The 23,737-nt window shown below is 40.9% G+C and overlaps 1 protein-coding gene across 9 annotated transcripts; it reads left to right on the top strand.

Moving 5' to 3' along the window:
• The first annotated feature begins 26 nt into the window (after positions 1-26).
• Positions 27-22,606, top strand: INTS10 (integrator complex subunit 10). 9 transcript variants are annotated; one of them, XM_014536750.1, is made up of 17 exons: positions 27-388; positions 2,096-2,199; positions 2,923-3,062; positions 4,806-4,887; positions 5,357-5,497; positions 6,144-6,315; positions 6,920-7,089; positions 8,185-8,318; positions 8,910-9,066; positions 10,157-10,239; positions 10,930-11,082; positions 11,998-12,106; positions 14,354-14,433; positions 15,600-15,762; positions 16,685-16,778; positions 19,880-19,957; positions 22,213-22,462. In XM_014536750.1, exons 1-17 carry the CDS (start codon positions 327-329, stop codon positions 22,367-22,369), a joined length of 2,079 nt encoding a protein of 692 aa, XP_014392236.1. In that variant the 5' UTR covers positions 27-326; the 3' UTR covers positions 22,370-22,462. The 9 variants fall into 9 exon arrangements, with proteins under 9 accessions (XP_014392236.1, XP_014392258.1, XP_014392268.1 ...); XM_014536754.1 differs by having other exon boundaries at positions 28-388; positions 8,913-9,066; XM_014536777.1 differs by having other exon boundaries at positions 317-388; positions 2,113-2,199; positions 2,876-3,062.
• Positions 22,607-23,737: the final 1,131 nt, after the last annotated feature.

Below are 23,737 nucleotides of genomic sequence, written 5' to 3'. Positions count from 1 at the left end.
CCCTCCTTTCCCCCTTCTCTCCACCTCCTCCCCGCCCCGTCCTCCCACGCCTTCCCAAGCCTTCTTCCCCGACGCCAGCGCCTGCAGACCCCGCGAACGCCCTGGAGCTCGGGTCTGGTGGGAGGTGTGGCGCGCGTTGAATGCTGTGTGGCCCCGACCGCACACCGACGCCTCTAGGAAAGGCTCCGATCGTTCCTGTATCATGATGGCAGCCGTCTGTTCAGCGCCTTCTACTTTTAAGACATTATTGCACTGACCCCGGGAACCCAGCCCTGCGGCCCGGCGGGGGCGGGGGCCTGACGGTCTGGTCTGTGTTGCAGTACGAGATGTACACCATCGAGCGGAACGCGGAGCGCACCGCCACCGCGGGGAGGCTGCTGTACGACATGTGAGTGAGCGGGCGTGGGCCTCCTGCGGTTTGTTCCGTGGAGGGGGCATGGCAGGAAGATTCCCCTTCAGCCACATCCCACCTTCGCTATGACTGGAGTCCTAACGTTCGTTGCTGGCATGCCCTCTGCAGAGAAGTCTTAATGTTTCTTGTTAAAACTCTGCTGTCCAAGAATTTCTTTTATTTTGGAAATAATACATGATGCTCTAGATCAGTGGTTCTCAACCTTCCTAATGCCGCGACCCTTTAATACAGTTCCTCATGTTGTGGTGACCCCCAACCATAAAATTATTTTCGTTGCTACGTCATAACTGTCATTTTGCTACTGTTATGAATCGTAATGGAAATATCTGATATGCAGGATGTATTTTCATTGTTACAAATTGGACATAATTAAAGCATAGTGATTAATCACAAAAACAATATGTAATTATATATGTGTTTTCCGATGGTCTTAGGCGACCCCTGCGAAAGGGTTGTTCGACCCCCAAAGGGGTCGCGACCCACAGGTTGAGAACCACTGCTCTATATAAAAGTTAAAACAATATTGAAGCATGCAGAATAAAAAGTGAAAGCCTCCCCCCCTCCCGCCTCCTAAATTCCACCAGAGTTAAGTTGTATGTGTGTATGTGTGTGTGTGAGAGAGATACACATACACACGATGCATATAACACGTTTGGGGGGTGGATTACAAAAGCGAGATCATACTGATTATTCTGCAGCTGGCTTTCTTCGCCCCCTTTTCCTGTAAGTAAAGGACCCCTTTTTCTGTTCGTAGGTAGAGATCTACTTCGTTCTTCTTCATGTCTGCATAGCATTTCATTACCACTCTTATTGGTAGTTTCCAAGTTTGAAATTACAGTGTCCATAGGCAATATTGTACCCATGTTTTGATGTTTTCTGTAGAATAGATTCTACATGGATTTCCCTAGTGAACGTTTGCACATTTTAAATGTTGATACACTGTCAAAGTGCTCTCCCCAAAATACCATTCCAGTTTACATTTTCACTAACGGTGTATGCGTGTGCATTTTTCCATACCTTTGCCAACAGTGGATATTATCAGACTTTCAGATTTAAATGTTTGCCAATGTGATAGAAAATGGTATTTTGCTGTTTTTAAATAGTTGTCTCCATTATATTCCTAATCTTTTCAAATGTTCTCTTTGGCTATTTGTGTTTTTTCTGTGATTTGCCTTTGCCCACTTTTTCTTTGGGTACCTTTTTTTTTCTTGTTGATATTTAGAAGTACTTTACACATATGAAATATTATCTTTTCTCTTGCAAAAATCTCAAAACTCTTGTGGGTACCCTCATTTTTTAAAATACGTTTTTATTGATTTTTTTTTTTTTTTTTTTTAGAGTGGAAGGGAGAGAAAGAGAGAAAGATCAATATGAAAGAGAAACATCTATTGGTTGCCTCCAGTATGCACCCCAGTCAGGTACTGAACCCACAACCTTTTTGGTATGGGAAGTTCAACCATCTGAGCCACACTGGCCAGGGCTGATACCCTCATTTTTTTAAAATTAGTTTTTATTTTTATATCTTTTTTTTAAATTTTTGTATCTTTATTTTGGTTTGTTTTAGTACATCTACGTATTCACTTGGAATAATGAAAAATGTGTTTTTATTCAAATGTTAGTGTTCTTTGTTGGATATTATATAGAATCTGACATTTTAATTTAATGCATTCATTTTAAAACTAGGTTTGTGAATTTCCCAGATCAGCCGGTGGTATGGAGAGAAATCAGCATTATCACATCAGCATTAAGGAACGATTCACAGGATAAACAAACCCAATTTTTAAGAAGTAAGAATGGAGTAATTACTTAACAGTGTATAAGTTACTGTTTCTGGAATACCAAGTTAAATGTAGTAATTTCGCCAAAAAATGACATCTGTAATATTGGTAGCCATATGTATGTTTTATTCTTGGCAGAGGAAGTCTGTACAAATGGTGTCACTTGGTCCCTGAAGCATTTGCTTAGACTCCTGTAAGCTTCCTTAAGGGATGTGGACTTATCAGTTAATATTTAATATTACCATTCCAGGGAACTGAATATATTTTTAACAGGTTTTACAGCAGTCGGAAAGCATCTGTATATTAGGCAGATCTTCACAAAACAGGAGAGAAACTTTAATGATTTATGACCTTTCTTTAAACCTTTACTCTGTGTTGGTTGCTATAGCCAATCAAATATTTCAAATTCTGGATAAAAAAGTAGACAGTGTAGGTCCTTTCACCTTAAACAAGTGCGTATTCTCTGTCTCAGCCAGCAAAAAGCACTGTTGTGACCCTTCACATATATCATTCTTGCCTTCTGGATCCCAAAAAGGTTTTTATGGTCATTCAACAAACATCTTGTGCCCAATACTGTCTGACCCAGAAGCCTTCTAGGTTGTAGGTGAAACCCGAGAACAATGATTCTTCACATAGTATTTACTCTTCTGTATATAAAAATGCCTTACTTCCACTTTTGCTTGAGTGTTCTTTCTGAAAGGAACTTCTAAAAACTTGATGTGCTGTGTACAGGTTTATTTGAAACTCTTCCTGGTCGGGTCCAGTGTGAAATGTTACTCAAGGTCACGGAACAATGCTTCAACACCTTGGAACGATCAGAAATGCTGCTGCTCCTTCTGAGACGCTTCCCTGAAACAGTGGTGCAGCATGGGGTAAGATTTGGTCCTTTCCTTTTCCTTAAGAGAAAATAAAAGTCATCGACAAATTCATCAGTATGCTTAGGAGCTATAGTGGATATTGTAAAGCAGACATTCTGAGGAACATTAGATAAGGTTGAACTTAAATCTTTGTCAGTAAAGCTAGAAGGATGTCACTATTACCAAACCATTAATTTCCAGTAGAAGTTGTTTTATCAGTGTAAGGAAACAGTCACTGAGCTTTGAGTAAAGTTTTTTAAAATAATCTTATTCCAGTGTTTTCAAAAATGTGTTTGAATTTTAATGAGAGCTGTAGTTTATATTTTTAATAGACATGTTTTTCACATGCTTTTGCCCTATGAACATTGTTTTCTCTCTACTCATGCCCTTTTCTTATATCCGTAATAATTGAATGCTATTGGCAGGCTTTGGGAAATGTTAGGAATTTCCTTCTATTCTCCACAGACCCCTTGAGGTGTACATAATATCCACTTTACAGATGAGGGGACTGAATCTTAAATGTTAGTAACTTCCCGTAAGTGGGAGAGTCAGGATTCAAATCCTTAATCTTCTTACCGTTTCCTAGCTTTTGGTGGTCACCAGCAGTCTGTCATTCCTCGGTTTGCAGCGACATCATTCCAGTTTCTGCCTCCATTGTCACATGGCCTGCTTCCTTGTGTGTCTGTGTCTTTACATGACCTTCTTATATAAGGTCATTGAGTTAGGTCCCACCCTAATCCAGTATGACCTCATCTTACCTAATTGTGTCTACAAAGAGCTCACATTTTGTAAGGTAAAATCTGTGTAAGGTCACATTCTGAGGTCCTGGGTGGACATGAATTTTGGAGGGGACACTATTCAACCCAGTATAGTCCCTGATCATTACTCTGACTTTAAACTTTCTGTGCTGTGTAATCGTTCACATTGTCCCACCCCAACCTTGTGCATGCCAAATAGTTGCAAGGAAGATAATGCTGACATCTTGGTGGATTTGATAAGCCAACTTTCTGCTATACTAGGGCATCAGTAATGGAAAGGTGGCTTAAAACTCCTAGTCTGTCCAGCCGAGTGCAGGCTGTACGACTGGCTAATCCAGACAACTCTTGAAAGTGATGTTTCATCTACATGACACATCTTAAGGTAGATAGTAAAGTTTTTTCCACATTTCTTAGAAAATCTCTACATCTCTATTATCATTCTAACTCTAGTTCCAGGGCATCTTTAAGTTTCTTACACATTTTGTTAGGGTTTTAATATTACCATTTCAGAGGAAAATAACCAAGACAAAGTGATCTGTGGTCAGGTGAATTAGGGATTTCCTTCTGAGCTGTGTTGCTGATGTTTTTTTGTTTTCTAGTCTTTAATATGAAAATATTTGTTTCTCGGGAAGCTTGAATATACAAACTATGTGGTAAATTAAAAAAAATACCTTATTGCCCTAACCTATTTGGCTTAGTGGTTAGAGTGTTGGGTCTTGGACTGAAGGGTCTCGGGTTCGATTCCTGTCAAGGGTGCATACCTCAGTTGCAGGCTCGGCCCCTGGCCACGGTCGGGGCACATGCAGGAGGCAACCAACTGATGTGTCTCACATTGATGTTTCTCTCTCTGGTTCTCCCCTTCCCCTCCACTCTCTAAAAATCATTGGGGGGAAGAATATCCTCGAATGAGGATTAAAAACAAAAAATTACATGTTTCTTCGTGTAATTCTGACATGTTAAACTGTAACACATTTAAATGATTAAATGTATTTTGAAACAGGTTGGTCTTGGGGAGGCACTGCTAGAGGCTGAAACCATTGAAGAACAAGAATCTCCTGTTAACTGCTTTAGAAAATTATTTGGTAAGAAAAATTGTATTTTATATTAAGTCCTTATGCTATGTAGAATATGCAGGGGTAAGTATCATTTCAGGGATCAGGCCATTGGTAGAAAGCAAAGGACCTTTTCATATTTCGGCACTTAAATCATTGTTTATTTTTTCAGTCCAGAAAGCATTTTAAACAATTTCTAAGTTTTTGTGATGTCATATTTGATATCTCCCAAAGAATATGTGTGACTGTATATTTAAGTATGCAGTGTAATAATAAACAAACATCTTACCCACAATATAGAATCTGCCTGTGTTTTCTCGCTGACTTCACCCACTGGTGTGCCTCTGCACTGCAGTTTTCAAATAAATGTGCCATAAGGGTTTGTCCCCCTGTACATTTTAGGTACTACATTAAGTGAACTCGAAAATAAATTTTGTTTTTGTCAGAACCCTACGATAGACAATTGAACCATTTTTTTCTTATTTTTCCTCCTCAACAGTTTGTGATGTCCTTCCTCTAATTATTAACAACCATGATGTTCGGTTGCCTGCCAATTTATTATACAAGTACTTGAACAAAGCAGCTGAATTTTATATCAATTATGTCACCAGGTCTACTCAGGTAGAGAATCAGCATCAAGGTAAGTAGGAATGTTCTACAATCTTGTTTAGACAGACTTTAATAAAATTGCAAAGTCAGAAATCCCTCAGCATTCTGATTATTCCCTCTGGATACATACCAGTTTGATAATGTTTCTAAAAGAAGGTTTCTAGAAAAGAAATACTGCAGTTAAGAGATGAGACTTTTCTGGACCCAATTTTACCCCTAAATTGCAACAGTTAACTTGTTGAACTCTATTTATACACTGAGCTTTATACATGTACCACAGCTCAAAGTCACTTCCTACATTACCAATGGCCAGTGTAGGTCCTTGAACAAGACACAACATGTTGAGATTCTGTGCTCTAGCTTTTTGAATGGGGAGTGAGATTTTTTTTCCTCTATCAAGTAACATAAACCAGTGATTCTCAACCTGTGGGTCGAGACCCCTTTGGCGATCGAACGACCCTTTCACAGGGGTCGCCTAAGACCATCCTGCATATCAGATATTTACATTATGATTCATAACAGTAGCAACATTACAGTTATGAAGTAGCAACGAAAATAATTTTATGGTTGGGTCACAACATGAGGAACTGTATTTAAGGGCCAGAAGGTTGAGAACCACTGATATAAACAGTTAAGTAGTAATGTTAATTGCAGGCTATTTTTTTCTTACATCTCAGGTGTGCAAGAAACATCTGATTTAATGTCACCTAGCAAACGTAGCTCTCAGAAGTACATAATAGAAGGATTGACTGAAAAATCATCCCAGATTGTGGACCCTTGGGAGAGGTTGTTTAAGATTTTGAATGTTGTTGGAATGAGATGTGAATGGCAGATGGATAAAGGAAGACGGTAAAAAATTGTTCGTTTCTAGAATTACCTAACAAATCTTTGATAGCATAATCTCAGGATCCTAAGAAACAAAAACACTTTTTAAAGCAACTAATATATTAATATTAGACTCCTGATTCACGAAATTTGTGCAAGGGCTCGGCCCTCTCAGCCCCGGCTGCCTCGGCCAGCCCTCAGCCCCATCTTAGTCCGGAAGGTCGTTTGGCTGTTTGGTCTAATTAGCATATTATTAAATAGGATATTGGTACATCTCTCTTTGGGTAAATTCTGTAACACACAGTATTTATGCAAAAGAGGGGTAGTTTTTCATTTTATTAAAAGATTCCCAACAGAAATAGGAACTCTTAAGATGATGTTGAGTTTGAAGTACTCCTTGATGTTCAGAGGAAAGAGAAGCTACTTGGCATTTTTGTTTCGTAAAATATTGGTCTAATCACTGCTCTAATTCAGGAGAATTTGCAGCCATATGTGGACAATAAAGACTAGTTTTACATGCCTATAGTTACATTTGGTAAATGTAATGGCTCTCCTGGGACATTTCTCTCGACCTTTTGCTGACAAGCCCAGAGTAATTAAGCAAATTTTATCATTCTTCATCTTTCAGAAGCTATGGTGATACTTTGCATAGAATGAAGGATCTCTGCAGATACATGAACAACTTTGATAATGAAGCTCATGCAAAATATAAAAACCAAGTGGTTTATTCCACTATGTTGGTCTTCTTTAAGAATGCATTCCAGTATGTCAATAGCATACAGCCATCTCTCTTCCAAGGTTGGTTTAAGAATTTTAGAGTGTCCCAAAATACTGGCCTCAGCGGGGATGGTGAAGATAAAAATGCTTACCTTAACATTGTTCTTGGATCCAGATAATTGTGGGGTGATACCAGCGCTTTATTTAGTTATTGTTGGTTTATTTAAGTACATCTTCATTAAAAGTTTCTGTACCAAAAAATGTAGTGGCAATATGAAACTAAATGCAGACATTGAATGCCTGTATTTTGAAAAAGCAGCAGATGTAGCAAAGTATTGAAGTAGATTACACAAAGACTTTGCAATAGGCAAAGACTTTTTAAATTTTATATATGTGTGTGTGTGTGTGTGTGTGTGTGTGTATCTCACTTCGGCAGCACATAGACTAAAATTGGAATGGTACAGAGAAAAAAATACATATATTCATATAAATCTTGCCTAACCGGTTTGGCTCAGTGGATAGAGCGTCGGCCTGTGGACTGAAGGGTCCCGGGTTCGATTCCGGTCAAGGGCATGTACCTTGGTTGTGGGCACGTCCCCGGTGGGGAGTGTGCAGGAGGCAGCTCATCGATGTTTCTCTCTCATTGATGTTTCTGACTCTCTATCCCTCTTCCTTCCTCTCTGTAAAAAATCAATAAAATATATATTAAAAAAATAAAATCTTGGAAAATAAGAAAAATACGAGTGTGAAATCTCCCATAATCCTTCCAGTATAACACAGCTCCCATTTTTGTTATTGCCTTATAGTCTTCATATATTAGATTTGTTTGGAATTTGTAACCATCATGTACATGTCATTTTGTAGTCTTACTTTTTTTGGTAATTTTATGATTCATGATTATGGTAAAAAAATTTGTAAAAACGTAAGAACAAATACAAAAAAGGAACTTTTTTTTGTAATCTGCTACTGATGGGAGAACCTCTGTTAACAATTGGTGTATACCTGTACAGTCTTTTTCTATACGTATACACTTGTTTGTTTTCCTAATTGGGGCCACACTGTACAAATTTTTAATGACCTATATTTTTACATGAAAGTTGAGTAAACTTCCACCTGATATTAAGTGTTCTTTTCCTTGCTACATTTTTAATTGTTGGTGTTTTACCCCACCCATAGGTCCTAATGCCCCAAGCCAAGTTCCACTGGTTCTCCTGGAGGATGTATCAAATGTGTATGGTGATATAGAAATTGACCGTAATAAACACATACATAAAAAGAGGAAACTGGCAGAAGGAAGAGAAAAGCCCATGGTAATCCTTTTCAGTGATTATTAATAGATTATATGTTTATGATTTTTTTAGAAATGAGTCTTTGTAAAATATGGCTTTGGAACTAAATTGATAAAGCTTAGGTTTTAGTTATAACATGTAATTACTGTATAACTCAGTGGTTCTCAGCTAGAAGTAATTTTGACCCCTAGGGACACTTGACAATATCTGAGGACTTTGTTGTTGTTGTTAATCCTCACTCAAGGGTATTTTCCCATTGCTTTTTAGAGGGAGTGGAAAGGAGGGAGAGAGACAGAAACATCGTTGTGTCTGACACATCAATTGGTTGCCTCCTGCATACGCCCCAACCAAGGCCAGGGATCAAGCCTGCAACCAAGGCGTGTACCCTTGACCAGAATCGAATCCGGGACCCTTCAGTCTGCGGGCTGACTCACTATCCACTGAGCAAAACTGGCCGGGTCAGAGGACATTTTTGATGGTCATATCATAGCTGGGTGGGGAAGGGTTGCTGTTAGTATGTGGTGAGTAGAGGCAGGGATAACGGCCAGAAAGGCTACAACACACAGGAAACCCCACAACAAAGAGTGATCCGTGTTCTTCACATTCTCCAAGCAGAGTTCCGACGACGAGGACTGTTCAGCAAAAGGAAGGAATCGTCACATTGTCATCAATAAAGCAGAACTTGCGAACTCAATTGAGGTGTTAGAAAGCTTTAAGTTGGCCAGGGAGAGCTGGGAGTTGCTCTATTCCCTAGAATTCCTTGACAAGGGTAAGAATATGCTTGTCCTATTAGTGCTGTTTAATTTTTTTATATAAAATCGTGCTAAAAAAATTACTTGATATGTCAAGTCACTTATGACTAAATTAAGTAAGATCTAATCAGTTATTAATGTTCAAATAACCATTCACCTCTTAGCTTCTGCTCTGAGTGTATATTATAATCAGGGTTGGGGTAAAGTAGAGGGAGAGTTCTGGATCTTTTAAAATTTCTATTGCTGGCCTTTTTTTTCTGGGTTTGTTTGTTTTGTGCTTTTAATTATCCTGTCCTGTTGCTCTGTATCTTCCTTAACCACATGTAACTAAGAATACAAAAAGTAATGCTGTTTTCCATCTGCATTAACTCCACTGTTACAAAACCTCAAAATCCAAATGCTATAGAAAGAAAGCCTGTTTTCTTTGAAGTATAGACATAAAAATAGGGTGTTTCATCTGAATAGTATTAAACTATTAAGTATATCAGCATTTCTTACAAATGACCAGCGCTTTGCTAACCAACATATTTTTGCCATCCTTTGGAGTCAAGGCTCATTACTTCCTTTTAGCCAGTGGACATTCATGCCTGTCCTGCTCTGTCACGTGCCTGTACAGAGCCCTTGGGCATGTTTCTGAGCAAATACAGCAGCATTCTGTTTCTCCTGTTGCATCTAGACTTGTGAGCATGTATGTGACTTTTCCTTTAGCTACAAATTGTCTTAAAAAGGAATAAAACTCTTAGTGTTGCACAGTATTTTAACGGGGTAAAAATAAAACAAGATCTTTTGGGGGGGGGGGGCAAAGTAATTGAAAAGATAAATGAGGTAATATGTGAAAAACATTTGGAACAGTTCTTGGCACATTGCATGTGCGCAGTAAATGTTGGTGCCTAATAAGAATGTGCTTGTGTATTACTAAGTATTCTGTTCTAACTTTACTGTCTAATTGAAGTTCTAGACCATTGTTTTAGAAATCAGAAATCAAACTACAATTACTGTCTATTTTTTGGTAATGTGTTTCTCTGGCTGTTGTTCTCTCTTACTGGGTTATTTAGTTGTGTTCAGTGTTACATATTTTTGGTAAATTTCCTTTGAATTCTCGCTCAGAATTTACACGAATTTGTTTGGCATGGAAGACGGATACTTGGCTTTGGTTAAGAATCTTCCTCACTGATATGATCATCTATCAGGTAGAGTCATGTCTGTTTTAAGCACCTGTGTCTGTACAGGATGACTGTTGCTAACCATCAGCATGCAAGATGTGTACGTCCCTCTGTGGACTATTAGTCCCTGCTCTGAAGACAGGTGTTCTGTCTCAGTGACGGAGGAATTGTGGTTCACTTTCATCTCACAGTAACTCCAAAACAGCATGGCTGCATCTTCTGTATTACTTTTGGTATGTCCAGTCCAGTCCTTTGTAAAAATGAGATTTTTACTTTTCACTAAAAGATGGGTACTTCTCACTCCTCCCCCTCTCTACTCTGGTGAAGAGTTTCTGCCTTGCTCTGCTGTTGCTGAGCTCCTTATGCCTGGAATGGAGAGAGCAGACCATTCACTAATGGGATGGAGAGCTTTCAGCCTCTTTGGTTGAAATGGACAGGTTGCTGCTTTCACCCCTCATAAAAGAGAAGTGGTCTTAGTAGTAAAATGTTGATGGAGGAATGGTATATTCAAAATGTACTTTATCAAAGGGCTTGCGTCATTTTATTTAGTCTTAAAGACCAGAAAGGCCGTTGCTAAGCCTCCTTATTCCTCCTTGGGTAATCAAGCAGAGGTACCTTATTTGTAGTTACTTGCTAGTTGCTTAGTTAACTCAGGAGGTTGGTTTATTTGTTTTTAATGGCAGTATTTTTCCCCTTCTTGCTGTTTATCTTTCTAAGGGTCAATATAAAAAGGCAATAGCCAGCCTGCATCACTTAGCAGCTCTCCAGGGATCACTTCCTCAGCCACAGCTCACGGGACAGGGAACCTTGGAGCATCAGAGGGCGCTCATCCAGCTGGCCACTTGCCACTTTGCTCTAGGGGAGTACAGAGTGAGTACTGACACCTTGCTCAGGCCCTCGGGGGCACTCAGCTACCCTGGTTTCCTCCTCCTCCTGGAGTGGCTTTTTAATTCTGTGCATGTTTACTTTGAAATTTGGTCTTTCTGTCTAGATTTATTACCCAGTCTGCTGGGAAATCATGGCGATTTTTTGTACTTAATTTTCCCTCTACTATAGTTTCCCTGAAATTGGGCCTCGGTGCTTTATTATTGTTCCATTTTGTTGGAAGATTTCCTTCCTCCCTCCCTCCCTCCCTCCCTCCCTTCCTTCCTTCCTTCCTTCCTTCCTTTCCTTTTCTTGCCCGAAATCCCTTCACAGTGGAATCAGTCCTGATGTACTGAACAGAAGGGGCCTTTACTAAGTGGGGAATGAGGACTTATATTAGCTTATCTGAACCTCAGGGTATCTCTTTGGTTGTGAGCCCTGCCTTCACAGGGTGGGGACAGTGTTCTTTATCTTGGATCTCTCACTACCTATCGCAGTAGTTTGCACAGCTTCCATACTCAATAAATGTTTTAATTCAGTTCATACTATATGTTCTGTTTTGTTAATTTTTCTCTCTGGTGAGTTAGTAAATGTTGTAAAGACAGAGACATACTTCTTTTGGGTGCCACTATGCTATTTAATACATTGGTAGTTTGATTAAGAAGTAAGTTTTGTTTTGTTGGGTTTTTAAAACAACAGAGAACGAGTTATTGTTCCCTCAAAGGTCCAGTACAGGATTTCACCTTACTGTTACTTTCCCTGTATGTTGGACAAACAGCGATGGCCACTTAAAGGGTCTGGAGACATTGCCACAGACTGTGTGTGCACGTGTTGCCCAGTTGTACGCAGATAGTCAGTGTGGTGTCGGGTTGCTTTCAGTTTCAGAAACTTCACATGAGCTCCTCCTCCTTGTCTCCTCAGATGACATGTGAAAAAGTCCTGGATTTGATGTGCTACATGGTGCTCCCCATTCAAGATGGAGGCAAATCACAGGAAGAACCTTCAAAAGTAAAGCCCAAATTTAGAAAAGGTACAGGACAAGTTTTGTTTTTATTTTGTAAAAATAGCTTTAGGACCCAAGGCTGGGAAATTTTTTTATAATTCCTGATAAGATAGTACTGTGTGATCTGCAGGGCTTGACAAAATGTATAAAAAGTTAATCCCTTACCAAGCTTTTTCTTGGCTCTGATTTCCTAAGTAGCTGGAAGTCTGCCTTTCTTCCAGAGTTCTCTTCATTTCTTAAGGTTGTCATCTCTTCAATTCTGAACTCCTTTTCCTTCCTTTACCAATTCTAGGGAAACGTGTAGATAGTACATATTCCTCTTGAGCTCTTTTGCGCTGCACTTCAAGTTGCATGTTGCTTAAAAACTACATAAATTTAGCTGTCATGCTTATTATATAAGAAAGATTCACTATCACTGATCTGAATTTCTACCTTAAAAGTCAGAAAAAGTTGAACACATTAAACCCAAAGAAAGTTGAAGATAGGAAATAATAACAATATGAGCAGAAATCAATGAAATAGAGAAAATTAATAAAGCTAACAGTTGGTTTTCTGCAAAGAACTAATAAAATTGATAAACCCTAACAAGGCTGATCCAGAAAAAAGTGAACACTGACTACCAGTATCAGGAATGAAATGGGGAATGTCACTACAGAGCCTCCTAAATCAAGGATATTAAGTAAGTTATGAACAACATTATGCCAATAAATTCAACAATTTAGATCAGTGGTTCCCAAACTTATTTGGCCTACCGCCCCCTTTCCAGAAAAAATATTACTCAGCCCCTGGAAATTAATTTTTATAAATTTTAATAGCAGTTACTCATCGCCCCCAAATGCACCTGTGGCCATCACCGCCCCCCTGGATCGCTGCAGCGCCCACCGGGGGGCGGTAGCGCCCACTTTGGGAATCACTGATTTAGATGAAATGGAAAAATTCCTTGAAAAACACAACTTATCCAAATGGACACAAAACGAATTAGAAAATCTGGATGTTCCTATATCTATCAAAGAAATTAAGTTTGTTATCAAAAATCTCCCACAGAGAAAACTCCAGTTCCAGATGGCTTCACTGGTGAATTCTACTAAGCATTTAGGAAGAAATAATAACAATCCTAACCTGCACTCTTTGAGGAATAGAGGAAGAGGGCATACTTTTCAGTTCAGTTTTTAAGACCAACATAACTCTGATAGCAAAACCAAACGAGCATCACAAGAAACATTAAAGGCCAGTGCTCATCCTGAACCTAAATGCCAGAATCCTTAACTAAATAGTAGCAAGACAAATATAGCAAATATATAAGAAAGGTAATACAAATGACCGAGTATACAGGGAATGCAAAAGTCGTTAACAGTAAAAAATCAATAACTAATCCACCACATTAGCAGATGAAACAAAGAAGATCATGATTGTCTTAATAGGTAGAATTCAATTATGTTTACATTTATTATTCCTGATTTTTAAAAATCTTAGCAAACTGAAAATAGAAGGAAACTTCCGTGACATCATACTTAACTATGAAATATTGAATGCTCCCCAGGATCAGCAGCAATAGAAGGATGTCTGCTCCCACCACTTCATTCAAAATAGTCTAGCCAATATAATAGGCAAGAAGAAGAGATAAAGGCATAAAGGTTGAAAAACACTGCCTTTATATACAGCTACATATTTGGCTACATAGAAAAGCCTAAGAAATCTCCAAATAGAATACATAGGGATAAATTTAATGAAAGATATGTCAAAATCTTGTTCGTAGCCCTGGCTGATAATGGATCAGTTCATTGGAGTGTCATCCTGTACACTGAAAGGTGATGGGTTTGGTTTCAGTCAGGGCACCTACCCAGGTTGCAGGTTCAGTTCCCCTTTCGGGGTGCATGCAAGAGGCAACCAGTTGGTGTTTCTGTGTTTGTCTGTCTCTCTCTCTCCCTCTTCCTCTCCCTCTCTCTTCCTCCCTTCTTTCCCCTCTCCAAGATCCATTTTTAAAAAAATCATGTTTGTAGATAGAAGACTCAGTATGGTTAAGGTATCAGTCATCCCCAATGTATCTATAGATTTAGCAAGTTTAGGAAAGAAGATTGATAAATGAAATCCAGAGACCATTCAAAAACCAATTTCACCTCCACTACACATAATTGTGGTTTAACTATTTATGAAATCATGTGACTGTTGTTCATCCTTTTTTTTAGGAAAGCATCTTAAACATATGCTTTTCAAAGCTGTTTTTTGTTGTTGTTCTTTTTATATAATAACAAGCATATTGTGGACTTTTATTAGGTTCAGACCTGAAGCTTCTGCCTTGTACCAGCAAGGCTATCATGCCGTACTGCCTGCATTTAATGCTAGCTTGTTTTAAGGTAAGCTTAAAGTTGTGGGAAAGTTCATTTTGTGTGAAAGAAATTTAATTTGGAATATTGTTTGGATGATTCAGAATGACTTGACTTCAGAACTTTGAGAACAAACGTTAGTTTAGTCCTTTGCAAATCCAGGTGGTGTAGTGAGGAAAGTGTGTGGGCTAAGAGTGAACAGACATTTATTAAATACTCACTGCACTGGGCGAAGATGAGTAGGAAATGATCCCCATCCTTGAGAAGTTTACAAATAATAGTGGGACAAATATGCAAATAACCTTGCTTATAGCAGGGATCATTATATATTTATGAATCACTATACAATTCAGAATATATTAGTTACAGAAGAAGGGATTGTAAATGTTGGGTTCATAGAGGGATAGTGAGTGTAATATCATAAAGATACAGTGGGTGGAAGCATTTCAGGCATAAGGATGAACACCAGCAAAGGCCCCGCAGAGTTGGGAAGGTTAAGGACTTGACAGAATGCCAGGCGCTCGGCTGCAGGCGCTGTGGAGCCTTAGCGTAGACAGGTTTTATGAGCAAGAGGGCGATAATGCTGGGTCTCACTTTAGAGTAGTTATTCCAAACTTAACTCCTCATCAGAATCACTTGGAAGTGTGATTCTAGGCCTCGCTGCTCACTTAGATCAGAAAGTCCTCTGCCAGTTTCTCCAGTTCACACCGCTGTTTACTTCCTTTTTGCTCACTACCTTTCTCTCTCCCCGAGTCCATGTTTTCAATCCCTTCTCTCCTAGAGGGTTTCTTGCCCACCCTCCTCTCCCAACTGTCTCCTTAAAAGAAATCCCCCAATTCTTCTCTCTGTTATATAGACCACTCTGCTTTCTCTAGCCCTTACTCCCAAATTCAAAGCTTCAGGCCCACTGTGCGTGCCCAGGTTCCATCAGATACCATGTAAACCCTGCCAGCCCCATGCGCACAGTGCGGGGGTGGGGGGCTGAGGCTTCTCTGTCAGGATTCCCTCCTCCGTAGGCAGTTGTGTGCTGCTTGCAAGGCAGGTTTGTTTTCTACTGTGTTCCCTTCTTACTCTAATGACCTTGATAATGCATTTTCAAACAATAGCATTTTTTTAAGGAAGTGATATCTGGTGTATTTTGGATTGCCCCATGATTTCCTTTTCCTTGTGTGTTTGCATCAACCCTTGTCTTGCAGCTTAGAGCTTTCACGGACAGCAGGGATGACATGGCTCTGGGGCATGTGATCGTATTGCTTCAGCAGGAGTGGCCTCGGGGAGAGAATCTTTTCTTGAAAGCTGTCAATAAGATTTGCCAACAAGGAAATTTCCAATATGAGAATTTTTTCAATTATGTTACAAGTATCCTTTTTCTTGCTTAAGCATAAGAAATTCTGATTTTTTTTTTATGAATGCGTGTTCCAAAAACAAATGGCCCATTCTGGGTAGAAATAATGGTTTTCACTATTTGGGGGAAAAAGAGAAGGAATGGGGATCCAAAGTGGGACATTTGCCATTGGTCTTGTGAAAGTCATAAAAAATAAAAGGTTTCAAGGAGGTCATGTAAGGAATCAGGAACATCAACAGCTCTGTTCATTTTCTATTTCTATTTCTATTTCGGGGAGGTGCCCAGATGCCTAAAGTAGTAGCCTACAGGTTCCTAATAGGCCCAGAGTTTCTGGTGTGGCCATAGGGTATATAACAGCTCACTGGCCTCCATCTTTCACAAGAGAGCCTCCTGGGCATCAGCCGTCCCCTGGGATCAGCTGGAGTTCTACTCACCGCTGCTGAGTGCTCACCACCTGTGCAGCCCAGCAGTCGCTTTCAGTGATAAGTGTTGTGTTCATGCTCTCTGTTAGGGAAAGACCACATTTGAATGGAAGGTTATGCATCAGTTTGGTGTTTCTACTTTATCGCTTATCTCAACACGTGATTTTTGAGTTGCGAGAAATCTAATATCCTTGTCCAAGTGCCTAGAGCAATAGTTCTTACCGTTTTTTGGGATACAATGCCTCTCATTTCTTATTAAGAAAACAAAAGATTTTGCTCTTATGATCATAGGGAATTTTATATTGCCATCTCTGTGAAAAACAGGTTTACCTTTGTGAGGTAGTTTGGTTGGTGTAAGAATCATTAGCTTTGGAATCAGGGGGACCTGGGTTCCAATACTGACTCTCCAGCTCTCATGGGGTGTTAGTTCCTCAATTGCTACAAGGCGGTTTCCTCATCCAAGAGTCCAGGGCACCTTGTTCTCACACGTGGTTAACCTGAATCTGACCTGCAGATATTGACATGCTGGAGGAATTTGCCTACCTAAGAACTCAGGAAGGTGGGAAAATCCATCTGGAATTACTGCCCAATCAAGGAATGCTGATCAAGTAAGCAGACTGTCTTTTGCTCTCCCCTGCTAAGTGCTCACCTTTTGTGTGCTTATAGGAAATGTTTGTAAATTTCTATACCTTTTACAAATTTAATAGAAAGGAATCCAAACCTAGTCTCTGTTTTTGAGAACAGATTTGATTCTGGTGCCTTTTGAAAGGCTTGGCGTTTCCTTAACGACATTTTTGACCAAACATTATTTAAACGAGGATGTTTTTGTCACTTCTGAAACTATTTCACTAAACAAAAGTCTCATTCGTGGTATCTTTTCCTTTCTAAAATTTACAGACTAAGTCAATAAATGTCTGATTAAACATAGAGTACTTTTAATGAAAAAAAAGCCACGCTTAATTGAAATACCAGATTAGGATAAGTCATCAGGGAAACTATAGACTTTGGTTATAAACTGTACTTGAATTTCACTGTTGAATTGAGACCCACCTCAGCAATCCTCACTGCTTATATAGCACAAAGGAAAATAGCCCAGGCTAGGGCCTCCAAGTTCACACCTGGCCCAAGAAATGATGGTGGTGCTTGGTCTCAGGCATGCCCTCCCACACCTAGAGGAAGTTAGTGACCATTTATGATTTTTAAATAGCTCATAAATCTTGCTTCTCTCCTTCAGTCCTCATCATAGTTTGGATGATAGATCCTCTGTGCTGTAAATGCCTCGCTTAGTGTGATTTTCATACTTCCTCCTTTGCGTCCTGCATAGTGAGCATGTCTTACGTCAGCGTTAGAGTCACTGCAGGAGACTGACCCAGAGGGAGAAGGCAGTGCTCCTGAGGCTGAAAACGTCTTCCTTTCTCCCTCACTTGTGACCTGAGCGAGTATTCAGTTGTTGACGGAGAAATAGCCACAGCTTGTTCTGTCTCTCAGGTCTTAGAAATGTTAGGAGAAGGAGGTAAGAGCAGTTCATTCTGGATTTCTGTGACCGCAGTAATTTGTGCAAAGCAGACACATGCTGTCAATAGTAGGGTCTTATGGAATCCAGTCTAAAGAAAGGGAAGACTCAGTGGGGTTCTTGTCCTTCATCTTAAAAATGTTATTAATATTCTAAACATTTAAAATAAAAGAACAAATGCTCTTTTAAAAGAAAATGAGACCTTTATAAATTCGGTTGCTTCAGCAAGATGGACTGGGCATGCTCATCTTCCCATCTCCATTCACTTTCCAAAGACTGAACACGAACTGGGGAAGTAATTGCATGGGTCAAATATTCTTAACAGTGTTTGAGAATGAAGATTCCTTTTGACGTGGGAGCCTACATAACCCCTTTATGTTGTGATTTTGTGATTTCTTTTCTAGGTTTGAGGCTGGGTATACAAACATAGCTTTTTCGTTAATTCCCACTAACACTCATCGTACAAATTATAATATATAGACAGCCTTAGTAGAACCAACTCCATTTACTTAGGAGTAAACTTACAGAAGATTCTCACTTTGCTTCAGGGGTGGGGAACCTTTTTTCTGCCCAGGACCATTTGGATATTTATAACATCATTCGCAGGCCATACAAAATTATCAACTTAAAAATTAGCCTGCTGTATTTGGTCACTCAATTAACTCACCCCTAATGTCTTGACAGGGCCAGACCAAATTATTTCGCAGGCCTTATATGGGCTGGACATTCCCCACCCCTGGTTTAGATACTGCTTAACTGTTTGTGGAAGTGGGAAAGAATAGATTGCCAAAAAATCACCAGTTGAATCTCAAAGTTTATTTACACTGAATCTTTCTTTTTTAGCCAATTTTTACTGAGCTAAACAGTGACGGGTACATGCAGACAACCCCTGAGATAGGGGGCTTGGACACCCACATAATAAGGCAAAGCGTTGTTTAGGATACACAGCATGCATTTCTAGGCTTTTGGGAGGTAACTCCATGCTCCTGCTGTGGTCAACATAACCCTTAATTTCTAGACCACTAAACTTCGCAGGAAACCTGTTTGAAAGCAGGAGTAAGATTGCTACTTAGTGAGCTGCCCTTGTAGGAATTTGCCCAGTCGTCACTAAGTGAGTCTCAAAGTCCATTTGAAGCCTGCATTTCCAATTACTTATGCCTAACCTACAGCGGGAGAAGCAAGCGGCATAAGCCAGAGCATTCTTGCCAATTGAGGTACAGTGAAATCTTGAGTAAAACTATATTCCTTTTCCCTTTGGGTTGCAAACAAATTCTCTGCAGACTTGTGGGTGGCCCCTGTAGCTGAGTGGCAGAGATGTTGTGCGCAGTGTACAGCCCCTCCCCTTGGGTAAGGTTGTGAGTCCGTCCTAGTTGTGGCATCTCGGATGCGAGCAGGTACAGTACGAACACTGGGCACCGGGGGCCTGCCCCACAGGAGGGATACGCTCTTTATTTGTTACATAGACATTTTGCTCTTCTGTATTTTAAAGCAGAGAAAAATTTCTGTGCTGATATTTGCAGTATCTTAGTTGCATTAGACTGGATGAAGTAGGAAACGGTGTCTTATGTATGCTTTGAATAGGATGGATAATAATCTGTGAGGTGAACACCAGCTAATGTACTAAATCTTTGTTGTTACAGAATTCTGCAAAGCCATGGGTCCCAGGCTCTTCCCCTCCCATCCCCCATTTTTCCTTTTCTCGGTACTTTTTTGAAATTCAAACTAACCTTCCTTTATCGAAAACATTGCCAGCCCCTCTAGTCCTCTTGGAAGGGCCTCTTCAATTTGGGGCTTCAATCCCATCAAGGATGGTTACAAAAAGTCACCAGGTTTATTTCTAGGACTGGCGTGAGCATGAGAAGAGTGGAGAGTGAAGGAGGCTGGATTTGAAAACACGACTTCTCAAATGTTCACCCCTCTCCCCACTGCCATTCAATTGCATTTCATCGTCCTCTTCCTCAGTGGTTGCTTTTTATGCCAAATCTCAAGTGGGCTGAGCGCGGGGACCAGGAACCAAGATGCCTCTGGCCGTGCCCCAGCAGCGGGTGCAGTGAGAGCTGCGGCCAGGGGCCTGCGGTTAAAGGGTTTCTGTATAGTCTGCTTCCCGTCCTGTGCCTTTTCTCTGGAGTGTTGTTTTTGCAGTGCAGGGTGAGTCGGTGTGGGTGTTTGAATGCTGCCGTTTGCTGTTTTTTAAAGGCCTACTAGCCCTCCCATGGGGTTACTGCAGCAGGAATTCTTACCTGTGCTTCAGCCCAGCATACAGACTGCTGACAGGTACCAAGTGGAAAAACACCTGCTCATATAGTGTGCTGTTTTGTCAACATGTTTTACTGCCCATGGTCTTCAGCTCTTTGTTCCTCAGTGCTCTTTTCCATGCTTTCTTTATTTTTTAATTTGTTCTGCATTCCTTGGCAAACCATCTGGTTGTAATATTGTAACATTTCTTATTTTTTGCCATAAGTTGCCAGTGTTTTTATGTTCGGTTTAAAAATCATTATGGAACTGGAAAAACATGAAAGTTATATAAAACTGTGTCAGATTGAGTGCACATTAGGCACTGAACTCTTCTTTTGAGAAAGTGTAAGGCATTCCGTTATAAACATTGGAGGATGCTAAAGCTTATTTTAAGTAAATGTTTACTCCTAAGTTTTTATACGAGTGACCAGTGTTAAGATTTCGGTCTCAACAGGCATTAGCACAGTATACTTGCCTGTCGCCGACACTGGTTTTTCAGACCTTGTCTTTCTGAATTAAAAATATTGGGTAGCTAGAATGTCACGGTTATTAGCTGATTTATCCTGTTCTTAAACCACAAAAGCTAATTCTCTCCTTCATCTAAATTTACCAGAGGGATAGAGGCTCTGACAGACACATGACTGAGTTGTGCTGCTCTGTATATATGTGAAACAGTACCTTTGAACCACGATCAGCAGGATACAGTTTATTATATTTGTACTAGTATTAATTTACTAGTGGAGAGTTTGCTTTGCACCATCAATGCCCTTGACTGTCTGCAAATACCAGTAACTTTTGGTTGGTCAGAGAGTCGGCTCCAATTTGGGGTTGCAGGCTGGCTCCCAGAAATGCAGTGTCTCAGGACAGCCTAAGGTCTGTGTCTGTTCCCAGTGGGACTCGTGGCCTCGGCCTGACACTGTGTCCTAATTGCCAAGTGAACCAGCCAGACGTCACTAGAAAAGTCCGCAAGAACTGCGTGTGTTCCCCGCGGCACCGCTGTTTTGCTGCGTAGTTCCCAGCATTGCAGCGTGCCCAGTAATGTCACTACGAGCCTGACAAGGCTGGGTGTCTTTCTTTGCAACTTTATGACTTTGTTGTACTTGTTTTATATGCTAGTACAAGTTTTAAAAAAACAAACATTTTAGAGTGGTTTCAATGGTGTTGTTTTGACCAACACATAAATATCTAATTTTAGTATATATGCTACTGAAGCGAGCACATAAAAATCTAATTTTAATCCCTGTTACTCTATCTGAGGGAAGTGAGGCAGTAGGGGTGGGGAATGGAGGTGGTTTCTGTTTGTCTAACCCACCAAATTACTGAACTGGTGTCAAAACTCCTTTCCTTTTCATTGAATCCATTGAGTTTTGCTAGATTTTTCTTTTCCTTCTTCACGTTGGTGTCTTTTCTGGGATTTCCTGTGTGGTTTCCCTCTCTAAAGCAGCGGTCGCCAACCTTTCGGACCTCACGGACCACCGCTTGGTGACTGCTGCTCCAAAGGTTTCCTTAAACCAACGGTCGCCAACCTTTCGGACCTCACGGACCACGAGTGGTCGCGGACCACCGGTTGGCGACCGCTGCTCTGAAGCACACCCTGGAGAATGTAGCTGGAGATCTTTGCTTGTGCTCCCACGGGCCCTCCCACCAGCATGCAGGTCTGTGCACATGGACTGGATCCGGTCTTCAGGTGGCTTTTGCTGGCCTTTGACTATTGCTCAGTGACTGTGCTGCTCCCTCCCCGCAGGTGCCAGACTCTCTCTTGTCTTGGGAGCCAGCAGACCTGACCTGCTGGGCTCAGCACTTAGCAGAGCCGTCCTGTTCTGGCAGCAGGGGACAGAGATGTGCTTGTGACCGGTGGCTGAGCACAGTCCCTGAGCCCTTCACGGAGCCCCAGCCCACGGGGCCAGGTGCCTAAGCTGTTTGGTGGCACTCATTTTGGTTTCCCTCCTCCCTGCTGCTGCCTCTGCAGCCCACAGTAACTGAATTGTGCACAAGTCAGCGTAGGGATGCATAATGTCCAAGCTACAGGAGTTCAAAAGCGAAGCAGGTGGCATTTTACCGAACATTTAGATCTTTAAAATCTTCTTTTCTTGAGTGGGAAAGGTGTCTCTCTAGTTTTAAGTCTTTGAGAAGGAATGGGCAAAGGGGGCGGTTTGGTTAGGGCTTTTCTTTCTTTTTAAAATGTCTTACTTATACTTAGATTTGAGGTAGGCTTTACTCCTACCCCAGAGGACCCGCCCTGTAGAACCAGCGCTAACCACGGTGTCCCTCTGTTTCCCTGTTGCTGCCCTCAGGCACCACACAATCACTCGGGGCATCACCAAGGGCGTGAAGGAGGACTTCCGCCTGGCCATGGAGCGCCAGGTGTCCCGCTGTGGAGAGAACTTGATGGTGGTGCTGCACAGGTTCTGCATCAACGAGAAGATCTTGCTTCTGCAGACTCTGACCTGACGGGAGCCCTTTCCGCCAGAGACGATACAAAAATTTGGGGGAGACGTGAAGCCTTGATAAATGTCGCTTTACACCTCTTAAAACGAAGAAATCCACCTAGGTTCTAACTCCTTGGTTACTTAAAAATAGTTCCCGAAAGCCTGAGAAGCTACTTCTATTTTTTAAAAGTCACTTTTTTTGGTAATTTTTGTAAAACAAAAGAATCTGTTTTGTAAATTAAAAAATCATCCCAAATTTGGAGGTTTTAGAAATTTATTGTGGTGTGCTTTACTTTAAAACATTATTCCTTTGCCCAGCCACAGTGGCTCAGTGGTTGAGTGCCAACCTATGAACCAGGAGTTCACAGTTCGATTCATGGTCAGGCCACATGCCCGGATTGCAGGCTCTGTCCCCATTCGAGGCGGGGGTGGGGGGGGCGGTGTGCAGGAGGCGGCCGACCAATGATTCTCTCTCATCGATGTTACTATCTCTCCCTCTCCCTTCCTCTCTGAAAAAACAAACATACATTATTCCTTCCATGATCTCAAGATTTTATTTTCCACATTTAGGCCGTGGTTAAAAATTCATATCAACACATCTAGACTTTTTCGTTCTGGGAATTTTAATACCAAAAACCTGTATGCCAAAATGAACTTGTGAATTTCCGCTGAAGGAGCCATGGGGTTGGGGGCAGGGGTAGAGTTGGGGGTGGAGGGTCTGCCAAACTGCCCAGGAAAGGGAATGGTGGAGGGAGGCGCCGCCTCCCCGCCCGGCCACAGGCTGGCCCAGCCTGCCCTGCCCACCTGTGTCTGCCCAGGCTCTGCAGCCCTGCACTTGCCATCTACCAGGGACAAGTTCATTTCTCTGCTGCAAGCTTGTTGGAGAAACTCAGATAGTGACACTTCCCTCACAGGTGGTTGTAAACAGTAAGTGTGACTTCATGTGAAATGCTTAGAAAAGGGCCTTACACATTGTAATTGTTCAGCCAGTGTTAGCTAGTGTTTTTATTTTGATCTTCCAGAAATATATCAGTAAACAGCAAACAAACATTTGTTTCTAGAGGCTCTTTAAGAATGAAATAGCTAAGAAATTATTCAGTTACTTTGCATAAAAATTTTTAGAAATATTTCCTAAATGAGGCCCTTTTCATAGCTATATTAAAATCAATAAGAGGGTTTTTATCTCAGAAATTGTTTCCTCTAGCTCATTTTAAAGTGTTTATCAACTTTGCCCTTTCCTTTCGGCCGGAACCGCCATCTTCCAGTAATTCGCCAAAATGACTAACACAAAGGGAAAGAGGAGAGGCACCCGCTATATGTTCTCTAGGCCTTTTAGAAAACATGGAGTTGTTCCTTTGGCCACATACATGCGAATCTACAAGAAAGGTGA

This window comes from Myotis brandtii, unplaced genomic scaffold (genome assembly GCF_000412655.1).
Source record: "Myotis brandtii unplaced genomic scaffold, ASM41265v1 scaffold103, whole genome shotgun sequence".
Lineage (NCBI taxonomy): Eukaryota > Metazoa > Chordata > Mammalia > Chiroptera > Vespertilionidae > Myotis > Myotis brandtii.
Note: the sequence above shows the minus strand (reverse complement) of the source record. Positions and strands in the feature narration are given on the sequence as shown.